The following is a 21,680-nucleotide window of genomic DNA, read 5'->3' as shown; positions in this document are numbered from 1 at the left end:
CTGGGGTCAGACGCGACCGCAACCTGTGACCGTCAGTCCAGCAGCCGAAAACACCTCTTATACCCCTTTTCCACCAACAAGAACCGGGTGCTGGTTCAGAGCCAGAGCCAGAGCTGGTTCAGAGTTGGTTCGACTGACGAGCTTACTAAGAACCGGTTTGCCTTTCCACCGGCTAGAGAGCCACAACAGAGCCAGATCTTACGTCACTGTATACGTCTCATGTTGCCCAGCAACCGCTAGTGCGGTAGCGCCAAACACAAACACGCCAGGCTTGTTCGAGATGCATCGGCTTCTTGCAGATGACATCAAAGCACTCCGATAGCGATCTAAAAACACAAGGAGTCCTATGCTCTCCAAACACTACCGCAGCTCCGATCGGTCCTCGCCGCTCCTATGCATCTCGAACAAGCCATCAACAATAACGGACGTTGCAATACTATGGATGCTCATGGGATTGCAAAAATACATCGGAATCCAACGCGTCCGTGCAGCGCGCCGTAACTTACATAGACGTATATTATAATCGAGCTGCTATTAGCTCGACTAGCTGCTATTTAAAAATGGCGGTCACAAGTTTCTATTCGACGTGTTGGTCACGGTAACCCCGCCCCCAGCCCCTGACGCAAGCGGTTCTTACTTGGCTCCGTTCTAGACCAGCAATGATTTGGTGCTACTTAAGAACCAGTTTTACTGGTTCGGAGCTGGTGCTTTGGCGGTGGAAAAACAAAGAACCGATTTGAAACTAGGCTCTGGCTCCGAACCAGCACCAGCTCTGCCTTGGTGGAAAAGGGGTATTATATAGCCTACTATGGAAAACACCCGCTCTGAGGGGACTGACGTTGCCGCGATACACAGTTACCTCTGCGCTAACTTGGCCAGCCCAGGCCATGACCTCTTCATGACTCTTCTTTATAAACCAAAACGGAAACTCGGAGGTAACTTAGTATGGCGCAAAATGTTTAATTGCTGCCACACAGTGAAATTCACTACGCATCGCAACCTGCATTATGGCCTAGTTTAATCGATAACAAATGAACGTGATCGACGAAATTCTTAATGATCAATAATCGATCGTCGATTAATCATGCCCATCCCTATTATTAATTGCTGCGTTATGTGAAGTCGGGATGAAACAGAAGTTGAGATAGAATTTTCTTCCCTATTGTGATGTTTATATGTGAAACGGCTTCTGGAATGAGAGAAAAAAGGCGAATTTCGTCCTCAGGAATTAATTGGATTGTAGTAAGTTGGCCATTTCTAACTAAATTGAGGCAGATCTGAATGCCAGTTTGCAGTCAGTTGTGGAGAATATTTAGTCCTACCCTCCGCCGGGACATGCGTGTTGAAGAGAACAGATGCTGTTTTTAAGGGGAGGTTCATGTATTTGATTTAAGATGACGAGGACATATGATTATTTGTGCATTTGTGTATAATTTATCATTTAAAAAAAGACTGCAACATTCTGTAAAAAAAGAAAGAAAAAGAATTATACATTTTTATTTCATGGTGACTTGAAGATAAAATAAATATTTACGATTCCTGAAATTGGCAAAATCATAGCCAAAAATTATACAGTGTGCTGTTAACACACTTGCAATTATTATTCATCTGCCACTTTTCTCTTGACTGCATTTTCATCTGTTGAACACAATATGTAATATGATGTTTTTGTCTCTTACAGGTGCAAAATTCTATAGGGATAACATGGCTGAGAAAGAGCACAGAGCTAAACTCCGCTCACGTCCTTTGGCCATTAGACTGTGCTCATCAATCTCATCAACGCTCATCCAGTTTTTCCTGAAGATTTTCAACAACATGAGAGAAGTACACAACAAAACCATTGCTCCTGAGAACAATTTCCGAGTGATCTTTCAGTACATTTCCTGTCTGCTGATCACAATTCTCTTCTGGGCAATAACATTCATGGTGTGTATCTTTTGTGCAATTTAGCAGTTCTCTAAGTTAGAGGCAATGCAATGAAATTCATACATTTTAAAATTGACAGACCAGCTTTATATTTTTAATGTCAGTAGTACGGCAGTTTCTTTTAGTTTTCCCCCTCCGTTTGGCCTAAAAGTTTGAAATGTATACTACAAACACGGAAGTTTTCAGGTTTTCCGTTCCCTATCAAATCTTAAATCTCCATAGTTACGATTTTTTGCAGCCTTTAGCCACACTGTCTACAACGCACTGGATCATTCACCAGAAACCAAAAGTAACTCAGTCCCGCTAAATGTTTACTCATTGAATTCTTACACCTGGGAACAATTCAAAAGTATCCATAGTACATTGCAGATTGGTGGGAGTGGCCTTGGATGGCAACATGCCCAGTGCATTATGGGTGTTGGAAGTTTTCCTTCCTATTTGGCAAAACATCCTGTTTTCTCTAGTCAGGTAGCACCGATTTTGAATTTTTGTCTTTCTACTGTATAGGCAGGCTAGTTATATTTTGCCAGCGGTAAAGTAACCCTTTAAGTGTCAAAATACCTATTGGGGCCTGTCACGCCCGGCTATGCAGTGCTGGGTGTGTCTCTCCCTGGTTTGGCCAGGTGTAGGTAATCAAGCCTGTATTGCCTACTGCTGATGTTTTGTCACTTTTAGGTGGAGCTGTTGCGGTGGGTCGTGTGATGCTAATTGGTGGACTGATGAGGGAGTTGTTAAAATCACTGCCTTCCAGTTGGCTTGCTCTCGCTTCCTGCTATTTCGGCCCGACAATGAGAGGCTGGCTTCGGTCGGCGCTCCTTGCCAGCTCTGTTTTGTTTTGCTTTCCACTTACTGTGTTGTTTAAATCATTCATTAATAAACCAGCGTTTTAATTAAATATTAAGTTCAGTGTGGTCTCCCCTATGTCAACCCTACCTTGAGCCAAGTGGTCTTGACATATGGGGGCTCGTCCAATAAGTTTTGATCCCGAATATTGGTACGTATTGTCTACTTTGATGATCATTGTCGTCTATGGCAGCGTAGTGCGGTGTGTAGCTACGTCATCGGTGTGATTTATTTATTTATTTTTTCCGCCGAATGTTTGTTTTGGGGAGATCTACACTGATCTGTTTGGTTTTGAATTTGGATTTGAGGTAAATTGGGAAGCATTATGTTGTAGATTGGAGCATTTAGTGCAGCCACTTTGTTTGTAGTGTGTGATCGCTGTTCACGTAGTAGGGCGACTAATCTGCTGGAGCTATCGTAATCCCCGTGCTAGAGCGCTTCCGCGCTGGGATTTAGGTTGTGTTGTCACTGGAGTCTGGATCGGGGCACCGCCGTAGAGAACCGGCTGAATTGGCTTCGGTCGGGGCAGTACGTCTCTGTCGGTATTGGTGAGTAAATTATCCTGATTCTTGGACTCAGTGTGAAGATAGATTAGTATAGTGGGGGGTAAATGTTTAGGGGGAGAGCTCTGTGATTGGTTTGCTCTGCTGCTTGAACTGCTTTTCCATTTTGCAAAATTGTTTGTTTATGGTTGTTTAAGAATAATTGGAAAACCTATACTTTAGTTTGGTTGATAGGGTACGATATTATTGAATAGTCTGTAAAATGGGTGTGTTGGAGGATTTTTTTGCTGCTCCTTCGGAGAGTTTGTTAGTGGCGCTAACAAAAGAGCAATTGGTGAATGTTGCAGATTTTTATGAGATTGAACTGACACTGCAAAAAACAGCAAAGAAAGATAAATTGATAGATTTTATTCGTGATCGTTTGAAAGAAAATCAAGTGTTGCCCGAGGGTACTCTGGCAGAGCCTACCCCAGCAGCGGCATTTCCAACAGACCCGTCTGTTTTAAATCCCCCAGCTAAAAGTAACGAATTAACCTATGAACAACAAAAAATACTTTTGCAGATGCAATTGGATCAAAAGAGATTGGAATTTGAGCAAAAGAAACTTGAAATAGAACAAGATTTAGAACGCAAGAAAATGGAGTCTGTTGAAAGAGAAAAAGATCGTGTGTTTGAAAGGGAAAAACTGAAGCATTTGGAGTATGAACAGGAGCGGGCTTATGAACTTGAACGCACCCGGCTTAAGCTGATGGCTGAAGGTAAAGTCGGTGGACATTCCACTCAGAAATTGGGTGTAGCAAATATGATAAAGTTTCTTCCAAAGTTCAACGAACAGGATCCGGATATATTTTTCTCTTTGTTTGAAAATGTTGCGGCCGACCAGAATTGGAGTGATGAGGATAAGACTTTGCTTTTACAAACGGTATTACTTGGGCGTGCACAAGAGGCATTTGTGGCACTGCCTTTTGTAGAAAGAAAGAGTTACCAATTAGTAAAAGAGGCTGTGTTAAAAAGTTACGAATTGATTCCGGAGGCTTATAGACAACGTTTTCGCAATTGGAGAAAGTCGGAAAAACAAACTCATGCTGATGTGGCCAGAGAGCTTAGTAGTTTTTTTAATCGCTGGCGCACAGCGGAGGGGATTGATTCGTTTAATGATTTGTGCGATTTGGTTATTTTGGAACAGTTTATGAACATTTTGCCCGAACAGATTGCTACATATTTAAACGAACATAAGGTGAAGACAGCTGCCGAGGCTGCTGTCCTCGCGGATGGATATGTGTTGACGCATAGAATTCATATGCGGGATTTTTCTCCGCGTTACGATAATCGTAGGGAAAATCGCCCTGTCCGCGTTAATGCAGGTTCTCCTGGAAGGTTTTACCCTGCGTCTCGTAATAAAACATGGGAAAGTGATGCCGACAGTAAGTGCCATTATTGTTTTGAATTAGGTCATTGGAAAAAGGAATGTCCAGTCTTGAGTGCCCGTAATAAGAGTAAAGTAAGCAATATCAAAGATGTTGCCTGTGCCTCGTTGATTCCTGCTGCACAGTTGAGGAATGTTAAGTTAAATGGAACTCAAACTGACCCTGAGTATTCTAAAATGTTGTGGAAGGAACCTAAAACCACAGTGTCTGATTACGCTCCTTTTATCACCGAAGGGTTTGTTTCACTAGTGGGAGATGCTCATAGAGTACCAGTTAAAATATTGCGTGACACTGGAGCTTCGGAGAGTTTCATTTGCCAATCGGTCCTGCCTTTCTCCTATTTGTCTGATATTGGGAGTTGTGTGTTAATTCGAGGAATTGGGCTTCAACCGTTTCCAGTGCCATTGCATAGAATTCAGTTGCAGTCTGGGTTTGTGAATGGAGAGGTGACTATAGCTGTACGTCCGACTCTACCAGTTGAAAATATTGACCTGATTATCGGAAATAATTTGGGAGGGGGTTGTGTGTGGCCGGAGAGGTCATGTCCGCCCCCTGTGGTTAAAACAGTGGCTACGCTATCAGTTGAGCCGGACAAATGTCTTAAAGATTTTCCAGAGGTGTTCACTGCCTGCGCGGTGACGCGAGCAATGGCTCGTGCTCAGACAGTGAAACCATCTGATGTATCTAAGGCTAGTGCAGTTAAAGTGTTTGTACCAGATTTACCAGCACCGTTATCTCCTAGTGAGGTAATTGAGGCGCAAAAGAATGATCGTAATCTCGAGAAGTATTTTGCGTTGGCCTCGGGCGATGATAATGTTGATCATGGTTATCTGATCCAAAATGGTTTGTTGCTGCGCAGGTGGTCACCTCGGGCGGACAATGATGTGGCAGATCAGGTGTTGCAGGTGGTGGTGCCTGTGAAATACCGGGAGTTGGTGTTAAAAGCAGCGCACGGAGAAGCGTCTGGTCATTTTGGGGTGAGGAAAACCTACAATCATGTATTGCAACATTTCTATTGGCCCCGGATAAAAAGGGACATAGCGAGTTTCGTAAAAGGTTGCCATGCGTGTCAAATTGCAGGTAAACCAAATGTTTCGATTAAACCTGCACCACTACAACCCATTCGGTCCGTGGGCATTCCGTTTGAACATCTAGTTATTGATTGTGTGGGTCCTTTGCCACAGTCAAAGTCTGGCAGTGTTTATCTTTTCACTGTGATGTGCCAAGCGACACGTTATCCTGCGGCGTATGCTTTAAGGACTATAACCACAAGGTCAATTGTGAAGGCTTTGTCTCAGTTTATATCTATTTTTGGTCTACCAAAAGTAATACAAAGCGATCGTGGGTCAAATTTTACGTCCAAGACATTTGCGGCGGCGTTAAAAGAACTGCGAGTAAAACATAATTTAAGTAGTGCATATCATGCCCAGAGCCAGGGGGTTCTGGAACGTTTTCATGCCACATTGAAATCGTTGTTACGTGCTTATTGTGTAGAACTTAAGAGAGATTGGGAAGAGGGCTTACCGTGGCTACTACTGGCAGCCCGTGCGGTAGTACAGGAGAGCACGGGGTTTAGCCCTAATGATTTAGTTTTTGGGCACAAAGTCCGTACCGTTTTATCGGTGTTGAGTGGTGATTTAGATGGTGGTGTGGTGGAGATACCTGGGAATTTGGCCGATTATGTTCATGGCTTTCGCCGAAGGTTGTTCTTAGCTGGGAAGGTGGCTAATGAAAATCTATGTGAAGCGCAAACTAAAATGAAGCGACGATACGATCTTAAAGCAGAGGTAAGAGTATTTAGCCCTGGTGATCAAGTTGTTGCATTGTTGCCAATTCTGGGTTCGGCATTAGAGGCTAAATACACTGGTCCATATACTGTTGTGCGGAAAATATCAGATAACAACTATGTGGTGTCCACCCCTGAGCGGAGGAGGAAAACACAACGGGTTCATGTTAATTTACTTAAACCATATTATTCCTCACCATTGCAGGTGGTGGGTGATGATAAGACTGCTTATAGACCTGTTGGACTGGCTATTGGGGAGGGCGCATCCGACGCTTCTGAAGTGGCAGTTGGGGATGGGGTGCGGGATCCGGATGATGCGGTCCTGCAGGCTAGGCTAAACAATTCAGACACGTTGGTTAGCTTGGACAGCCTCTTAGGGCATTTAGTTGGGGAACAACGTGATCAGTTAAAATATTTACTTTTTGAGTTTTTGTCTTTATTTTCCGACACACCAACCTGCACCAGTCTTATTGAACATGACATTGACGTAGGGGATGCAAAACCCATTCGACAGAGATTTTACCGTGTTGCTCCGGACAAACGAAAAAGCTTGGATGCCAGTGTGAAATATCTGCTTGATAATGGTCTAGCAAAACCATCATATTCGAGCTGGGCATCACCATGCTTACTTGTTAAAAAACCTGACAGCACATTTAGGTTTTGTACAGACTATAGAAAGGTGAATGCGGTGACAAAGGCTGACTCCTTTCCTTTGCCACGTATCGAGGATTGTGTGGATCAGGTTGGTAGTGCTCGATATGTAAGTAAATTTGACTTATTAAAGGGGTATTATCAGGTACCGCTTACGCCTAGGGCGCAGGAAATTGCTACATTTATTACACCTTCGGGGTTGTATTCTTACACCCGTATGAGTTTTGGACTCCGGAACGCCCCCTGCACATTCCAACGTCTTATGAATCGTGTCATTGCGGGGTTGGATGGGTGTGCAGTTTACATAGACGATGTGGTGTGTTACGCAGACACCTGGGAAATACACCTGGCGCGTATACGTTCGCTGTTTGAGAGGTTGGTGGCAGCAACGCTCACGGTTAATCTTGCGAAATGCGAGTTTGCCCAGGCCACTGTGGTATTTTTGGGTAAGGTGGTGGGGCAGGGGCAAGTGCGGCCAATTAGGGCTAAAGTATTGGCCATTGACCGGTTTCCTTCGCCGACTACCAAAAAGGAAGTGATGCGTTTTCTAGGGATGATTGGGTTTTATCGAAATTTTTGTTGTAATTTTTCAACCGTTGTGGCCCCACTTACCGATTTGTTAAAACAATCAGTCAGGTTTGTGTGGTCCGATGATTGTAAGCGGGCATTTGAAAATGCAAAGCTTTTGTTGAGTTCTGCGCCTGTCCTGGCGGCACCAAAGTTAGATGACCCTTTTCAACTTCAAGTGGATGCAAGTCAGGTGGGGGCTGGCGCAGTGCTCATACAAAAAGATGAGCAAGAAATTGAGCGACCAGTAGGTTATTTTTCACGCAAATTTAATCGCCACCAGCTTAATTATTCGACGATTGAAAAGGAGGCTCTAGCGTTGATCTGGGCGCTCCAGCATTTCGAGGTATATGTGGGGGGTGGTTTACATCCCGTTGTGGTTTATTCAGACCACAATCTGCTCACATTCCTACAGTCTTTACAAAATGCTAATCAGCGTCTCATGCGGTGGGCGCTGTTTTTGCAGCCCTACCGATTGTCTATTAGACACATTCGTGGCGCTGACAATGTGGTAGCAGATGCACTTTCTCGGGGCCCGGATGAGTCAATGTGATGTTTTTTTTCTACCCTGTCTTTGTCTCGTCTCTCCTCCCTTAATTAGCTATCCAAGGTGCCAGGATCTTGCTGGGTGGTAAGATACAGTGGAGATTTGGGGTGAGGATGGTCAGTGTTGGTTATGGGGTGTAACAGACTTGTTCACACAAATAAATGAGTGAATGTGCACGATTGAATGTGGGTATGGGATTCCAGTGTGATTGAGTTTGGTTTAATGTTTGTTTAGTATTTATTTGTTACTTTGGAGATTGGGAGTGTTTATCCAGAGTCCCCTTAAGGTGGGCCTCTTTTTTTTCGGGGGGAGTGATGTCACGCCCGGCTATGCAGTGCTGGGTGTGTCTCTCCCTGGTTTGGCCAGGTGTAGGTAATCAAGCCTGTATTGCCTACTGCTGATGTTTTGTCACTTTTAGGTGGAGCTGTTGCGGTGGGTCGTGTGATGCTAATTGGTGGACTGATGAGGGAGTTGTTAAAATCACTGCCTTCCAGTTGGCTTGCTCTCGCTTCCTGCTATTTCGGCCCGACAATGAGAGGCTGGCTTCGGTCGGCGCTCCTTGCCAGTTCTGTTTTGTTTTGCTTTCCACTTACTGTGTTGTTTAAATCATTCATTAATAAACCAGCGTTTTAATTAAATATTAAGTTCAGTGTGGTCTCCCCTATGTCAACCCTACCTTGAGCCAAGTGGTCTTGACAGGGCCACTATATATGACACACAGTGGTGGTTTTTCAGACAATTCGAAAAAGGAATATTTTGCAAAACTGCAATGGAAACGTTTTTTTTTCAGGTCACCTGGCATACGTAAAAGTCGATCATTATGTAAAGATGACGCGGTATTTTTGGACAGAGGACGAGACAAAGTTTTTTTATTTAACTCATAAAAGACAAAAGTATCACAGGAATACTGGATTCTAAACAACAAGGACATGCCACAATTTATCAAGACCTTGAAGCAGATAGGAGGGAGAAACTCAAGTATGAGGGGCTTTCCTTGCCATTAATCTCCTATTAGTCTCCCATTAAAAATAATGGCTATTGCGGTGGCTGTGATATGCGTAAACCTACTAACATCTGTTGCCATGATTGTTGGAATGACGTCTCACAAGAGAAACTATGAACATAGTTGTGGTGTGGACTCAGCTACTAGAGTGATTTGTAAGCTTTATAACGACAAAACCGGAACAATACCATTGGAATCACATTCAGAATTATTTTTGTTTCCTGCTGATGAATAATATAAACATCGACAGCCGATCAAAATCATTTAAAGGGTTGGTTCACTCAAAAATGAAAATTCCATCACTAATTTCTCACCCTTGTGTCGTTCCAAACCCGTAAGACTTTTGTATATCTTCTGAACACAAATTAAAATCTTTTTGATGAAATCTGATAGCTTTCTGTCCCATCATTGATAGCATATGCAACTTAAAGTAATCCATGTGACTCCAGTGGCTTAAATGTACAATATAAAATATCCAAAAATCACTTGCACAGTGTGATATATTTCCTGCAGTTGTGTACTTACAATATCCAAAAAGTTCCCAAAGATTTTTAATTTCAGAGAAATTCCTATTTTAAATGGCTCGTCCCTGACTCCCTGGTCACTGTCGCCAGTCACTGACGTAATATCCGCGTTAACCCTGGTTTCCGCTCGTACAGCCATAGTAACTGTGGCGACAGACGTGGACAACTGCTTTACGTCTAGCGGCACCCTCGTGCTGTTGTTGCTTCGTTCAAACATTATGGACCATGGCAAGCAGACTTTGGGACAAAAGGAGAACTAAAACGAGGATCAATATCAGCGTGTCGTTTTCGAGACGCCGAGAGCTAGCGTCCGCGACTAACTTCGACTTGACAGAGACGCCACTCTTGCATGTACTTTATTAGGTGAGCAAATGTACATAAAATGAATCAATGTACATGATGCTCAACATGATGAAATGTTAGAATATGATCTGTATGTTATTCTAATGTTGATTAGTTTACTGCTAGTCTCATACAGACAAACTAACACAGAATAACATTACAACTTTCAACACACTCAAATGCAATTTAGTGTGATAGTGTATAGCGAGTGAGACAGCGCTGCGTTACCTCACAAGTTTAATTCGTCTAATACACTGTCCTGTGTGAGTATTAATTCAGCACTTGCGTTCGGTAGAATGAAATGTCCTCATTCCTTTATATCTGCGGGACTCGCGTGTGGCGCTGAGATCTCTCTCTCATTAGCAATCGCGCCCTGCTTCATCCCACAGTCATGTTAAAAACATCAATGTATTCACTCATCCATAAACATTATTACAGTAGATCTATCGACATGTCGTCAAGTTCCATAATTCCGCTTAAGCGTCATCAACCTACGCCTTTGTTATTGCATGAGTTTAGCGACCCCTAGTGGCGGAAAAAAATGACATATTGTAGCTTTAACCTCAATTTTATGTAGTGACAGGCATAGATATCATATAATACAGGCTAGATGTCTCGTCCGCGCTGCTGGCCAATGGAGGTCGACGTCCGCACACCGCGGCCATCTTGCCACAGGGGGCTCGCTCACTCATAACATTGTTTTAATGGTGCATGTACTTTTTAAATAACCATAACTTGCTCAATTTTCTACAGATTTTCAAACGGGTTGGTTTGTTATAAACGTCAGGGATGTAGTTATGACTCTGCGTACTAATGAATAATTATAATATTATATATTTCAACATGTTCAAGCATCCAGAATTATAGCCACTTTAATAAAGTTTGTAAGAAACTAAACCGTTTGTAAATCCATCAAGATTTCAGCGAGATAAGAGTATTTGTGTTCGTGCAGATCACTCACCGTACAGAAAGCTTCCCTGTGACAAGATGGCCGCCGGGTGATGACATTCGAGACTCCGCCGTAAGACATCTAGCCTTTATTATGTATATCTATGGTGACGGGTGCTTTGCGGAAGAAAAAAATAACTTTATTTACAAAATATTCATCTTCAGTGTTTACGCAACAACGCCTGTTTTTGTGTAAACACAACACACATGCACCGTGGTGCTCTCATGGAGATTAATATTTTGAAAACCTCAGATTTCATCAAAAAGGTTTTTATTTGTCTTCCGAAGATAAACAAAAGTCTTGTGGGTTTGGAACGGCATAAAGGCGAGTAATTAATGACAGAATTTTTGGGTGATCTAACCCTTTAAACTAAAAGAAAAAACCTTATTCAAAACTCTTTTATTTCAAGTATATTATTTAAGACAGTTAGGCTGTGGTCTTGCATTACTGTAAAAATAGTTACAACTACGATTAGAGTTGTTAAATAAAATACCCCGTGCACTTTCACACGTTTTGTGATAGGCTACAATTTATCTCCATAAATACTATTTTCTCAATTCTGCGCATATATTTTCACTTAAGTTACTTAGCCTACATCAATTGCTCGATCAATATTATCATCACATATTTTACATTTACATTTTTAACTGTAAGTACCACAAACAATGTACTATAAGTTTGTGTATATTTTACATGTATAAAAATACTGTGCTGCTTATAAACACCAGACAGATAATGATTTATGAAACAGATGCTCTTTACTCATCTCACTTGCACAATATGAATGCAGTAATAGAAAGCATAGAAAAGCTCAGGTGAAATACACTGAAAATGATATGCATTTAAAAATTTTGTTGGGTTGAAGTCATCCTTCTGGATCTTCTGCATCCACTCAGCCCATACCGCAGCGTCATTCCCGCAGGGGAATGCATGAAAGCTGACTTTGTTGTAACGTGACGAAACGGTACATAACGGCACACAACAATGAAGTGCTGAGGCTGTCCTTCTGAAAGGGAAGTCGCCTCTCTTGAATCCTAAAAACACCCATTGTGAAAATGTCCCATGTGCCCAATGGCTGTAAGGTGCTATGCAATATCTGCATGCGTCGCATGTCACAAATTGTCTCGGAATATGCCTCCAAAGACGCCATGTCATCCAGATGACAATATCAAAACAAAACCATCCAAAGCAATTCCCAACCCGCCCAAAGAGTAGTACTTCCAGGTCAACCAAAACATAGGTCAAAAATAGACCCAAACGCAGTTCAGTATGGCGCTTTTTTTTTTTTTTTTTCAATGGTTAAGTATTTTATTTTCAATCCCTAAAACAGATGAAAACATGACATTCACTTCCATTTAACAAGTGTTACAGAAGTGTAAAATATTCATATATCACTTATTTTTCGTTTCCCATGTGACCTCCAAAATAGAATAATGAATGAACGAAAAAGTACACGGACCGGCTGTCTGTTACAGAATCCCTTACTCTAAAGGATTCTCTTAGTTAAACATTAAGTACTGGCACAAAAACTAAATTACATTCTGTTCCCTCTCTCTCTCTCTCTCTCTCTCTCTCTCTCTCTCTCTCTCTCTCTCTCTCTCTCTCTCTCTCTCTCAGCCTGCTGTGTTTGATGTGAACTGGTATTTGTTATTGCTCACAAAAATTGTTGAGATCATTCAGATATGTGAGGTAAGACAAAGATTATCACATATTTAACTCAAGATTATTAACAAAAAACATAAAAATAAAAATATTATAGCTAAGGATGAAGACCTTATTAAACTTAATTCTTCCCACCTTTTTTTCCAGATCTTCCTGAAGTTTCACTTTTCTTATTATGATGAAAGTGGAACAGATATTTCAGATTACAGATCAACGTCCCGTAGTTACATGAAGAGGAAATTAGGATATATCTTTGATATGATCTGTTCATTTCCATATGGCCTTCTAGTTATGCACCACATGAAAAATGATCCAGCAAATTATCTGTCTATGATAATTTATGTCCGGATTGGTCACTTGCCACGCATTTTTTCACTATTAGTGTTTATGTGGAAAGAAGAACAATCAATAACATCCAAGTATGTCTTTTAGTGATACTTGTCCATTTAATATTCCTTGCATGTCCCTAAAATCCATTGGTTCTACTTTAACTACTGTGTATAAAACATTTAAACAAACTAGTACATGTTTTTACATTGTACTGATATAAAATAAAATAAATACCTACATGTTATTACAGGTTTAATTATACCACCAAACCTGTCCCTAATCTAACTCGTATTCCAGCTAAATAGCAGCACAAGTGTTTCACAAAACAACATAAACACAATAGGTACATTGCACCTAACTCATTTTTGTTTTAATGTAAGTGCATAGTAGTTAAAGACACCTAATATAATGTGTAAATTTAAAATATATTATATTACTGTACATTTCGTTTTTTCATCTGCAAAACCATGTCCATTTGCATTTTTCCTTGTTTTTTGTGTTTTCAGTGTTCTGGCCATTAGGATGATCAAGTACTTTGTACACTCAATCCTCTTTGTCCACTGTGCGGCAGTGCTCTGCATTTCATTTGTTGAAAGTCATGGAATAATGTCATGGATTGCCAAAACAGGTGAGGAAATAAAAAACATAGGACAATTTAAAGGAGTCAGAGCATGAGACATCAAAATCCACTTAATCTTTTGAAATAATGTTAAAAGAATATAGCATAACTTTCAAAACGTCCATTTGTTTTATTTCAGTCTTCTCTTACTACAGCTTCTACAGCATAAAAATAAATAAATAATGGCATTCAATTATTAAAACCTTGACTAACATCATAAGCAGACACCAGTCAAAAAATAAAGGAATGAAAAAAATATAATGTGAACTGAGGCAGCTGGTATCAACATCATAAGCGGTTCCTAAGTATCGCGTAACATGATGTATATAAACTCCACGATAAGGAATACTTCAAGGAGACGGGCTTTAATAACAAATACTCAGGAAACAGGCTTAACTCAGGAGAAATACACATATACATTGACGCTATCATTAACGAGAACTGAGGGCTTATAAGCATGAGCTTTACTAACAAGACGCAGGTGAATAAAATGACTGAGGAAAACTAGGTCACAGGACAGAACCAAAAACACAATGAAGGGGGAACACAGAACATGCAGCACATGTTGCTCTAAGTTATTTCCACTTTAATTTTTTTATTATCATGTTCCTTGTTTTCCTTGTTGTTGTTTTTTTTTGTGCACAAGACAAAATGTGTATCGATTTAGATTTATGCATTTGGCAGACACACGTTACATTTATTGTCATTAACTGACAATAAATCCAGAATAAATGCAAAGAAACAATTTGTAAAATTAACTTATCCGATTTATTCATGAAATAAAAAAGAACCACTGTCAGGACAGATCATAAAACAAAGTGCTTAGAATTATTTTACATTTAAAAATCTGTAAATTTGTGTGTAAAAAAATTTTTAATTTGAAAAGTTAGTTATAAAATGATCAACAAAGTAGATAATTTGACACACAGTATCAGTTTGTTTTGTTCGGTCCATTGCTATGGTTATCACTGCCATTCGGTTTGAATCGCGCATTTAAATACAATCCAGAAACTTTGCAATGTGTAGTTAGCAGTCTGTATAGCAAAGTGGAGTGAACATTGTGTTTATACTTTGTTGGTTATACAGAACTCGCTCTGAACAAACTCAGCGGTGTTGAGCGGGTTCTGACTAACTTAAACACATCTGATTGGCCATTGCGTTCATACGTTCAACAGAGATGTCTGTGATTAGCTGCAAAGCTCAACGCTACAGAAACACGTTGTGAATAGAAACGTTTGGCGCTCTTTACAGAGCACTTACCCGAACAGTCACGGGAGTGATTTAAAGCAGCCGGCTATCAGCGGTACTGCAGAACGGCAGATATCCTCATATTGAATCATCAAATGGCGGCTGCTAAAATATTTTCAATTCAGGAAAAACCCTGGGTGCTTTAATAATAGCATTGCATATATGTAATATAACTGTATATATGTGATATCATTGCGTGATTACATAAACTGTTGAATTGTTTTATTGAATCACTTCATTGAAATGAACTGTCCGAAAGAACCAGTTTACTGAAAAGGATCAGACTTCCCATCACTGTGGTCCACCAGCACAATACCAGCTCAAACCAGCTGGACCAACATGGTTTATGTTGGATTTTTCAGCAGGGCTAATTGTTTTTTCTCTCCTTTGCAGAGATCTATGACTTCACAGAAATGTATAGATATGCTACATACTGGTTATTACAAATTTACACAACAACAGGATATGGTGATATAAAGGCAACAAACTTTGGAGAAGTGATAGCATGTGTTATGCTAATGATTCTGTCTAAAATTCAAGTGGTTTATAAAATTGGACTTCTCATCGCTACACAAACAAACAAGAGAACACGGCAGGAAGCCTTCGAGGAAAAACTGCAGGTAATTGTAAACATTGCATCTTGAAGAACAACAGTCTCAAATACAGTGTGTATGACATTGTAAAGTGTTTGATAATTTACGAGTAATTGATTTACTTCCGAATAACCTTGTTATCTGTTCCAGACTATTCAGGGGTACATGATGCATGAGAGAATCCCAACTGCATTACAAAATCGGGTGACACAGTTCTACAGTTATCGGTGGAACCGCACTAGAGGGACATGCGCAGAGGTTTTGTTCCAAGGCATCCCCGTCTCTTTGAAAATGGAGATTGTGTCAAGGTAAAGAAGCCTAAGGCCGGGTGTCCACCAAAGCGTTTTTAGCCACCTGAAAATAGCTAGCTGTGGGAGCGCTCAGGCAGTGCAGAATTTTTTGTTTTGTTTTTTATTTCCAGTTGAGACGCTTTGCTTGCTATGCTTCTTCCCGAATAGGAGTCTATAACAGCCCTATAACCTGAACATGAGAAAAGTATTAAATTGGCACAATTGTAGAGATTGTAATGATTAGTGATTTGGCCCATTTTGTCTCTACCAACTCTATAGCGCCACCAATACAAAAATTTACTTTAGAACCCTTTGTTCTGGGAAAATGATAGTATACCCTAGTTAACCTGATTCCTCTGATCATGCTGATCACCAGTGTTGGGCAAGTTACTTAAAAAAAGTAATTAGTTATAGTTACTAGTTACTTCTCACAAAAAGTAACTCAGTTAGTAACTGAGTTATATCATTACAAAAGTAACTAATTACCAGGCAAAGTAACTATTGCGTTACTTAAAAAAAAGAAAGTGAAATATCTTGGATACCCCCAATATGTTAAATGAATGAAATGGACACTAAATAGAACAAATTATTATTAGAAAACATTGTACACTAATCTACACTAGTTTGATGTTGCTGTGGGACAATGTGAGAAACATTAAATATTAAAATATTATCATTACTATAGTGCGGGGGTACTCAATAGGCGGACCGCGGTCCGGATCCGGACCCAGACACGATACAATTTGGACCGAAGCCAAAATAAACAACATTATAATTTAGTCATGATCCAAGCGAGTTTTCATTGCGTGATTTCGCGCCTATATTGTTTTCCAACTAGATGTGGTTTATCTATCTACTCTGTGTCCAATCCAAAGGACTCCGAGCTGTAATAACTGAAATCACCATGACAACTCACTCACTCACTCGCTCGCTGGCCGCAACGTCTGTGGGACACGCAGGTTGTGTGTGTCATTCACAACAACGCAAGCGCTAATCCGTCTGTGAAAATCATGGCGTGCTCAAAACCTGACAAGAAAAGAAAAGTTGATTCTGAAAATCGTGAATTTAAGACGGAGTGGACTGACAGTTATGCATTTGTGCTGCCGGTGGGGAGCACAAAACCAATGTGTTTAATTTGCAACGAGACGGTTGCCATCGTCAAGAGTGGTAACGTGAAACGTCATTATGACTCAAAGCATGGACACTTTGATCACAATTACCCCCTAAAATCCGAGGTAAGGGCCAGAAAAATCAAACAACTGCAATCATCATACCAAGCAACATGCAATGTAATAGTTAGATCAGCCACCCAACAAGAGCGTGCAACTGAAGCCTCATTAAGAGTGGCATGGGTCTTAGGAAAGCACAAGAAACCATTCTCTGACTCAGAGATTGTGAAGGAATGCATGAATGAAATAGCGATTGCTCTGTTTGAGGGAACTCAAAAAGATGACATAATACAAAAAATAAACCAAATATCTTTGTCTGACTCCACTGCTGTAAAGCGAACTGAAGTCCTTGCTGATGATTTGCTTGACCAAATGAAGTCTGCAATAAAAAAGGCTAAATGCATTTCAGTGGCTTTGGATGAATCCACAGACAACACAGACAATGCACAACTTCTGGTGTTTGTCAGATTTTTTGATGAAGAGAAAGGAGAATTCTGTGAAGATGTGTTAGGCCTCACAGCCCTCCATGGACACACAAGAGGGGATGATATTTATGAAGCACTGATGCAGATGTTGAGAGACAGAGAGATAGATCTGAAGCATGTTATTTCCATTGCTACTGATGGAGCTCCATGTATGACTGGAAGAGAGAGGGGATTAGTGGCACGCTTGAGAGCTCATCACCCTGACCTCATTGCATATCATTGCATAATTCATCAGATGGTTTTGTGTGCCAGTCTTGGAGAAAAGTATGCAGAGGTCATGACAACAGTAATGAGACTTGTGAACTTTTTGAGGGCATCATCTGCTCTGCAGCATCGCTTGTTGCGCTCATTCCTAACAGAGGTGAACGCAGAATTTGATGATTTGCTCCTCCACAACAATGTCCGGTGGCTTAGTAAAGGCAAGGTACTGGAGCGCTTTTGGACATTACGGAAAGATTTGGAAACCTTTCTGTTGGATCAGAAGAGTGCAAAAGCAAAACAATTTGTGGAATTCATACAGAATGAAGAAAAAATGGAAATTGTTGCATTTCTATCTGACATCACCTCCCATCTCAATGATCTGAACATGAAGCTCCAGGGCAAAAATAACACAGTGTGTAACCTCACATCAGCTGTCTGTGTCTTTCAGAAGAAACTGGAGCTGTTCAAGTGTGACTTAAAGCAGGACCTGCTTCACTTCCCAAAGCTTTTGAATCAAACCGCAGGAAAACATCATCATCACAATCATGCTGAATTCCTGGACAAGCTGATTGAAAATTTCCAAACTCGCTTTGGAGATTTCCCTGTGGGAAAACAAGTCTTACTATGCATGGAAAATCCATTCCTTGTCAAAAACATTGCAGAATTTTCAACTGAAGCCCTGAAAATCTGCCCATGGGCTAGTGCTGCTTCTCTTCAATCAGAGATTATTGAGCTTCAGGAAAACCTTGCACTGCAGGAGTCTCTCTGTGACCCTACCACCTTCTGGACTAAGATGGTCCCTGCAGCAGGTGTTCCTTCCTTGCAGAAGATGGCCCTTCAAATTCTCACCATGTTTCCCTCAACATACTGTTGTGAGTCTGCCTTTTCAACCATGAATATGGTGAAAAACAAATACAGAAGCACCCTCAGTAATGAACACTTACATCAGTGCCTCCGCCTGGCCCTCACACCTTTTATGCCCAAGTTTAAAGAACTGGTGGCACAAAAAAGGTGTCACTTTTCACACTAATAAGGCCAGACCACATCCCCTTTTGTACATAGTTTGAACGTTTTGGGGCATTTACCACCTTTTTTGTTTGAGTTCTGTTTTTGGATTTTGAACCATCACTGTTCCGGACCCTGGGCGTAAGGAAAATTTGGTAAGTGGACCTTTTAGGTTTCTAATTGAGTACCCCTGCTATAGTGGAACAACTAAACACAATAGATGGTTTAGAACTTTTAGTAATTATTGCAAAGACCACAACTGGCCAACAAATCCAAAAATAAATGGCCGGTATGCTTCTTAAGAAATGTACCAAAAATAAATAATAAAAAACATACATACACATACACTCTTTGTAGTGCAAATTAAAATGATAAAACCTTTACAACTGGTAGACATACTGTATAGCCTACTTAAAGTATTTTCTTCCTCACAAAAGTAAACAGTTTAACTAAAAGTGTTCTCAATATAATACTGAACAATGTACCAACATAAATAATAATAATAATAAAATATAATATTTTGGGGGGTTATTTTTTATAACCTAGAACGTCATCATCAGAGGATATTTAAGCCAAATTCTAGTCGTGTTTGCCGCACGTGTTCACAAGCGGTCAAACAAAGATGTTTTCTGGGAACGTTCCCTGCAGGTTATTTTGGAGTTTTATTTTATAACCATGTAAACTAATTAAAACGTTGCAGATGATAAACTCTATTATGCTCGGACACACTCGGTTTCTCGCGAACTGTCGAGAGCGCTCTCGGACGGACACACTCGGTCTCTCTCGCGCGCTGACGACGTTCGCTCTGCTTTCGTCCAGTCCGGCGCCTCGAAACACACACACACACACACATACACACACACACCAGAGAAAAAAGTTTGCAGTTCCTATGGCGGAGAAAGAGCCCGATCGGTGAACCGAACCGCTTCAGTGAACTCAATTATAGTAACAGCGCATTTTATTGTCAGTAACGGTAACTGCGTTGTAACGGAGGAAACAGTAATTAGTTTGATTACTCGTTACTGAAAAAATAACGCCGTTAGTAACAGCGTTTATTTATAACGCCGGTATTCCCATCACTGCTGATCACATTCAACATCTTACATTAAGACTCCTCTCTCCACGAAAATTGGCTCAGATGATCTTTGGACCAAGCCACACAGACATGACTAAACAATTTTCATATTCATCTTGGTTAAAAATTTATGACATCATGAACTTAACCATGCAGACCCAAAATTGGTTCAGAGGCTGTATCTCGGCCAAACTTTGATCAATCGATATGAAAATTGGTACACTTTATTGAATCCATAATCCTAGAGTCCATGCCAAATGTGGGAACAGCACCACCTACAGGTTATGAGTATTTATATTTTTGATAATACATTTTGAATTTTGTCAGAAAATCATGATCTTGGTGTCGTGCTGAATCCGTAGAAACTGGTTTATCCAGGATCTGATGAACCACGTGCCATTTTGAATCTTGTCATAAATTGTGATTTCTTTTTAACAATTTGCAAAATTTGGTACGGATCTTTGACAGGTACCTGAGAAGTTTGATCACAGTGCCAACTAGTGTTCCAGAGATTTTTTTATAAGCAAAAATGCTTATAACTTTTTAAAACATTGTTCAAAATTAGTTTGCTCTGTGTCATGTTCCTTGGTTTATGCCAATTCATTCGATATCTCACTTTTAATTTTTCATCAGTTTGCAATTTTTTGCTCTGATAATCTTTGGATCGAGCCACACACAAATGACTAAACGGTTTTTTGATATTCCCTAAAGTTCCTGAGAAATGCCTCTCCGAAGTTGAGTGTGTTTGTTGTTAACATGCTAAATTTTGTCCATTCTTTCTAATAGGCCCATAAGCTAGGTTAATGGCTAAATTAGCTTAGCATGCTAACCAGATAACATGCTAACTGATGTATTTGTGTGCTCATTCTTGTTTTAAAAACCTTTTTTTCGGTAAGGCAACAAACGTTGGATGACACGGGGGACGCTTTGGTGTGCACATGGCCTAACTAGTTTTTTGGGCAACATTTATTTTTTACAGAATAAGAGATTTTCTAAGGTGATCAACAGCACACCATTTCCAACAGACATTAAGAAGAAAATAATAGGGGTGCACAATATATGGATGGTTATGATCGTATCTGCCATTTTTTTCCCATTTAAATAACATTAAAAAAAAAATTTATTTGGTCATTAATATTACTTTTTTGTTTCTGATTTAGAATCTGCATACAGCATTTCAAGAGGCATCAGTTATTCTCCCACTTTACAGAACCTGTCCTGAGGGAACTTTCCACGAAAATCCTCTTCCGATGTTTCCCTGCTGGTAATCATTTTGATAAATATTTGATTGTCTATAACTAAAAGAGATATTTACATCTTTACAACATTACTAAAGAACTATTGTTCCATATTGATTTTTTTTCTTTGTTTTTTAAGGGGAACATATTTACAGAAAGGGAGACATTAGCACTGGAATGTATGTGATAATAATTGGCAAGGTTAATCTGTGCCTGGACACAAGAGGTAAAAACGCTTTTCAGCGTCTCTCTGCTGGATCAGCTTTCGGTGATCACTCTTTACTGGAATGTACACACCGTGACACCGCCGTAGCCTCAAACTATGTGGATATTGCCCTACTCTCCAAAGACTCTTTGGACAGTCTAGGTCTCTTATTTCCAGCTGCTGTGAGCATAGTGCTAAAGAAAGCATCTGATATTCTACATCCGTAGTGTACTTGTCACGCTTCTTTACTGTTACTGATAGTAGTTTGTTGATCAAACAGATAGCTGTGTGGTAGGTATATTGTTAAGTGTTACTGCGAGTCCATATTATTTTAGGATATTTTGTTCATTTACTATAGTAGATTTTGTATAATAGTAATGTAGTGCTGCTGCTGATAAAAGTGATAGTGTGTTCTTTTGTTATGTTCTATTTGTCTGATATATAAATAACAAAATTTCCAAATGAAATAAAAATCTTCAAATTTGCATATCA

The 21,680-nt window shown here is 40.2% G+C and overlaps 1 protein-coding gene across 1 annotated transcript in view; it reads left to right on the top strand.

Annotated features, from left to right (window-relative positions):
- Positions 1 to 21,680, top strand: part of cngk (cyclic nucleotide-gated potassium channel) — a 135,417-nt gene extending 113,737 nt beyond the window's left edge. The window contains exons 36-43 of the mRNA XM_079585083.1: positions 1,682 to 1,926; positions 12,686 to 12,757; positions 12,878 to 13,149; positions 13,567 to 13,688; positions 15,321 to 15,547; positions 15,671 to 15,828; positions 20,906 to 21,009; positions 21,123 to 21,680. Of these exons, the coding sequence (XP_079441209.1) occupies positions 1,682 to 1,926; positions 12,686 to 12,757; positions 12,878 to 13,149; positions 13,567 to 13,688; positions 15,321 to 15,547; positions 15,671 to 15,828; positions 20,906 to 21,009; positions 21,123 to 21,415 (1,493 nt within the window). The 3' untranslated portion in view covers positions 21,416 to 21,680. The remainder of the gene's footprint in view (positions 1 to 1,681; positions 1,927 to 12,685; positions 12,758 to 12,877; positions 13,150 to 13,566; positions 13,689 to 15,320; positions 15,548 to 15,670; positions 15,829 to 20,905; positions 21,010 to 21,122) is intronic.

Source organism: Phoxinus phoxinus (assembly GCF_949152265.1).
Source record: "Phoxinus phoxinus genome assembly, chromosome: 17".
Classification (NCBI taxonomy): domain Eukaryota; kingdom Metazoa; phylum Chordata; class Actinopteri; order Cypriniformes; family Leuciscidae; genus Phoxinus; species Phoxinus phoxinus.
This window is presented reverse-complemented; position numbering and strand designations above follow the sequence as displayed.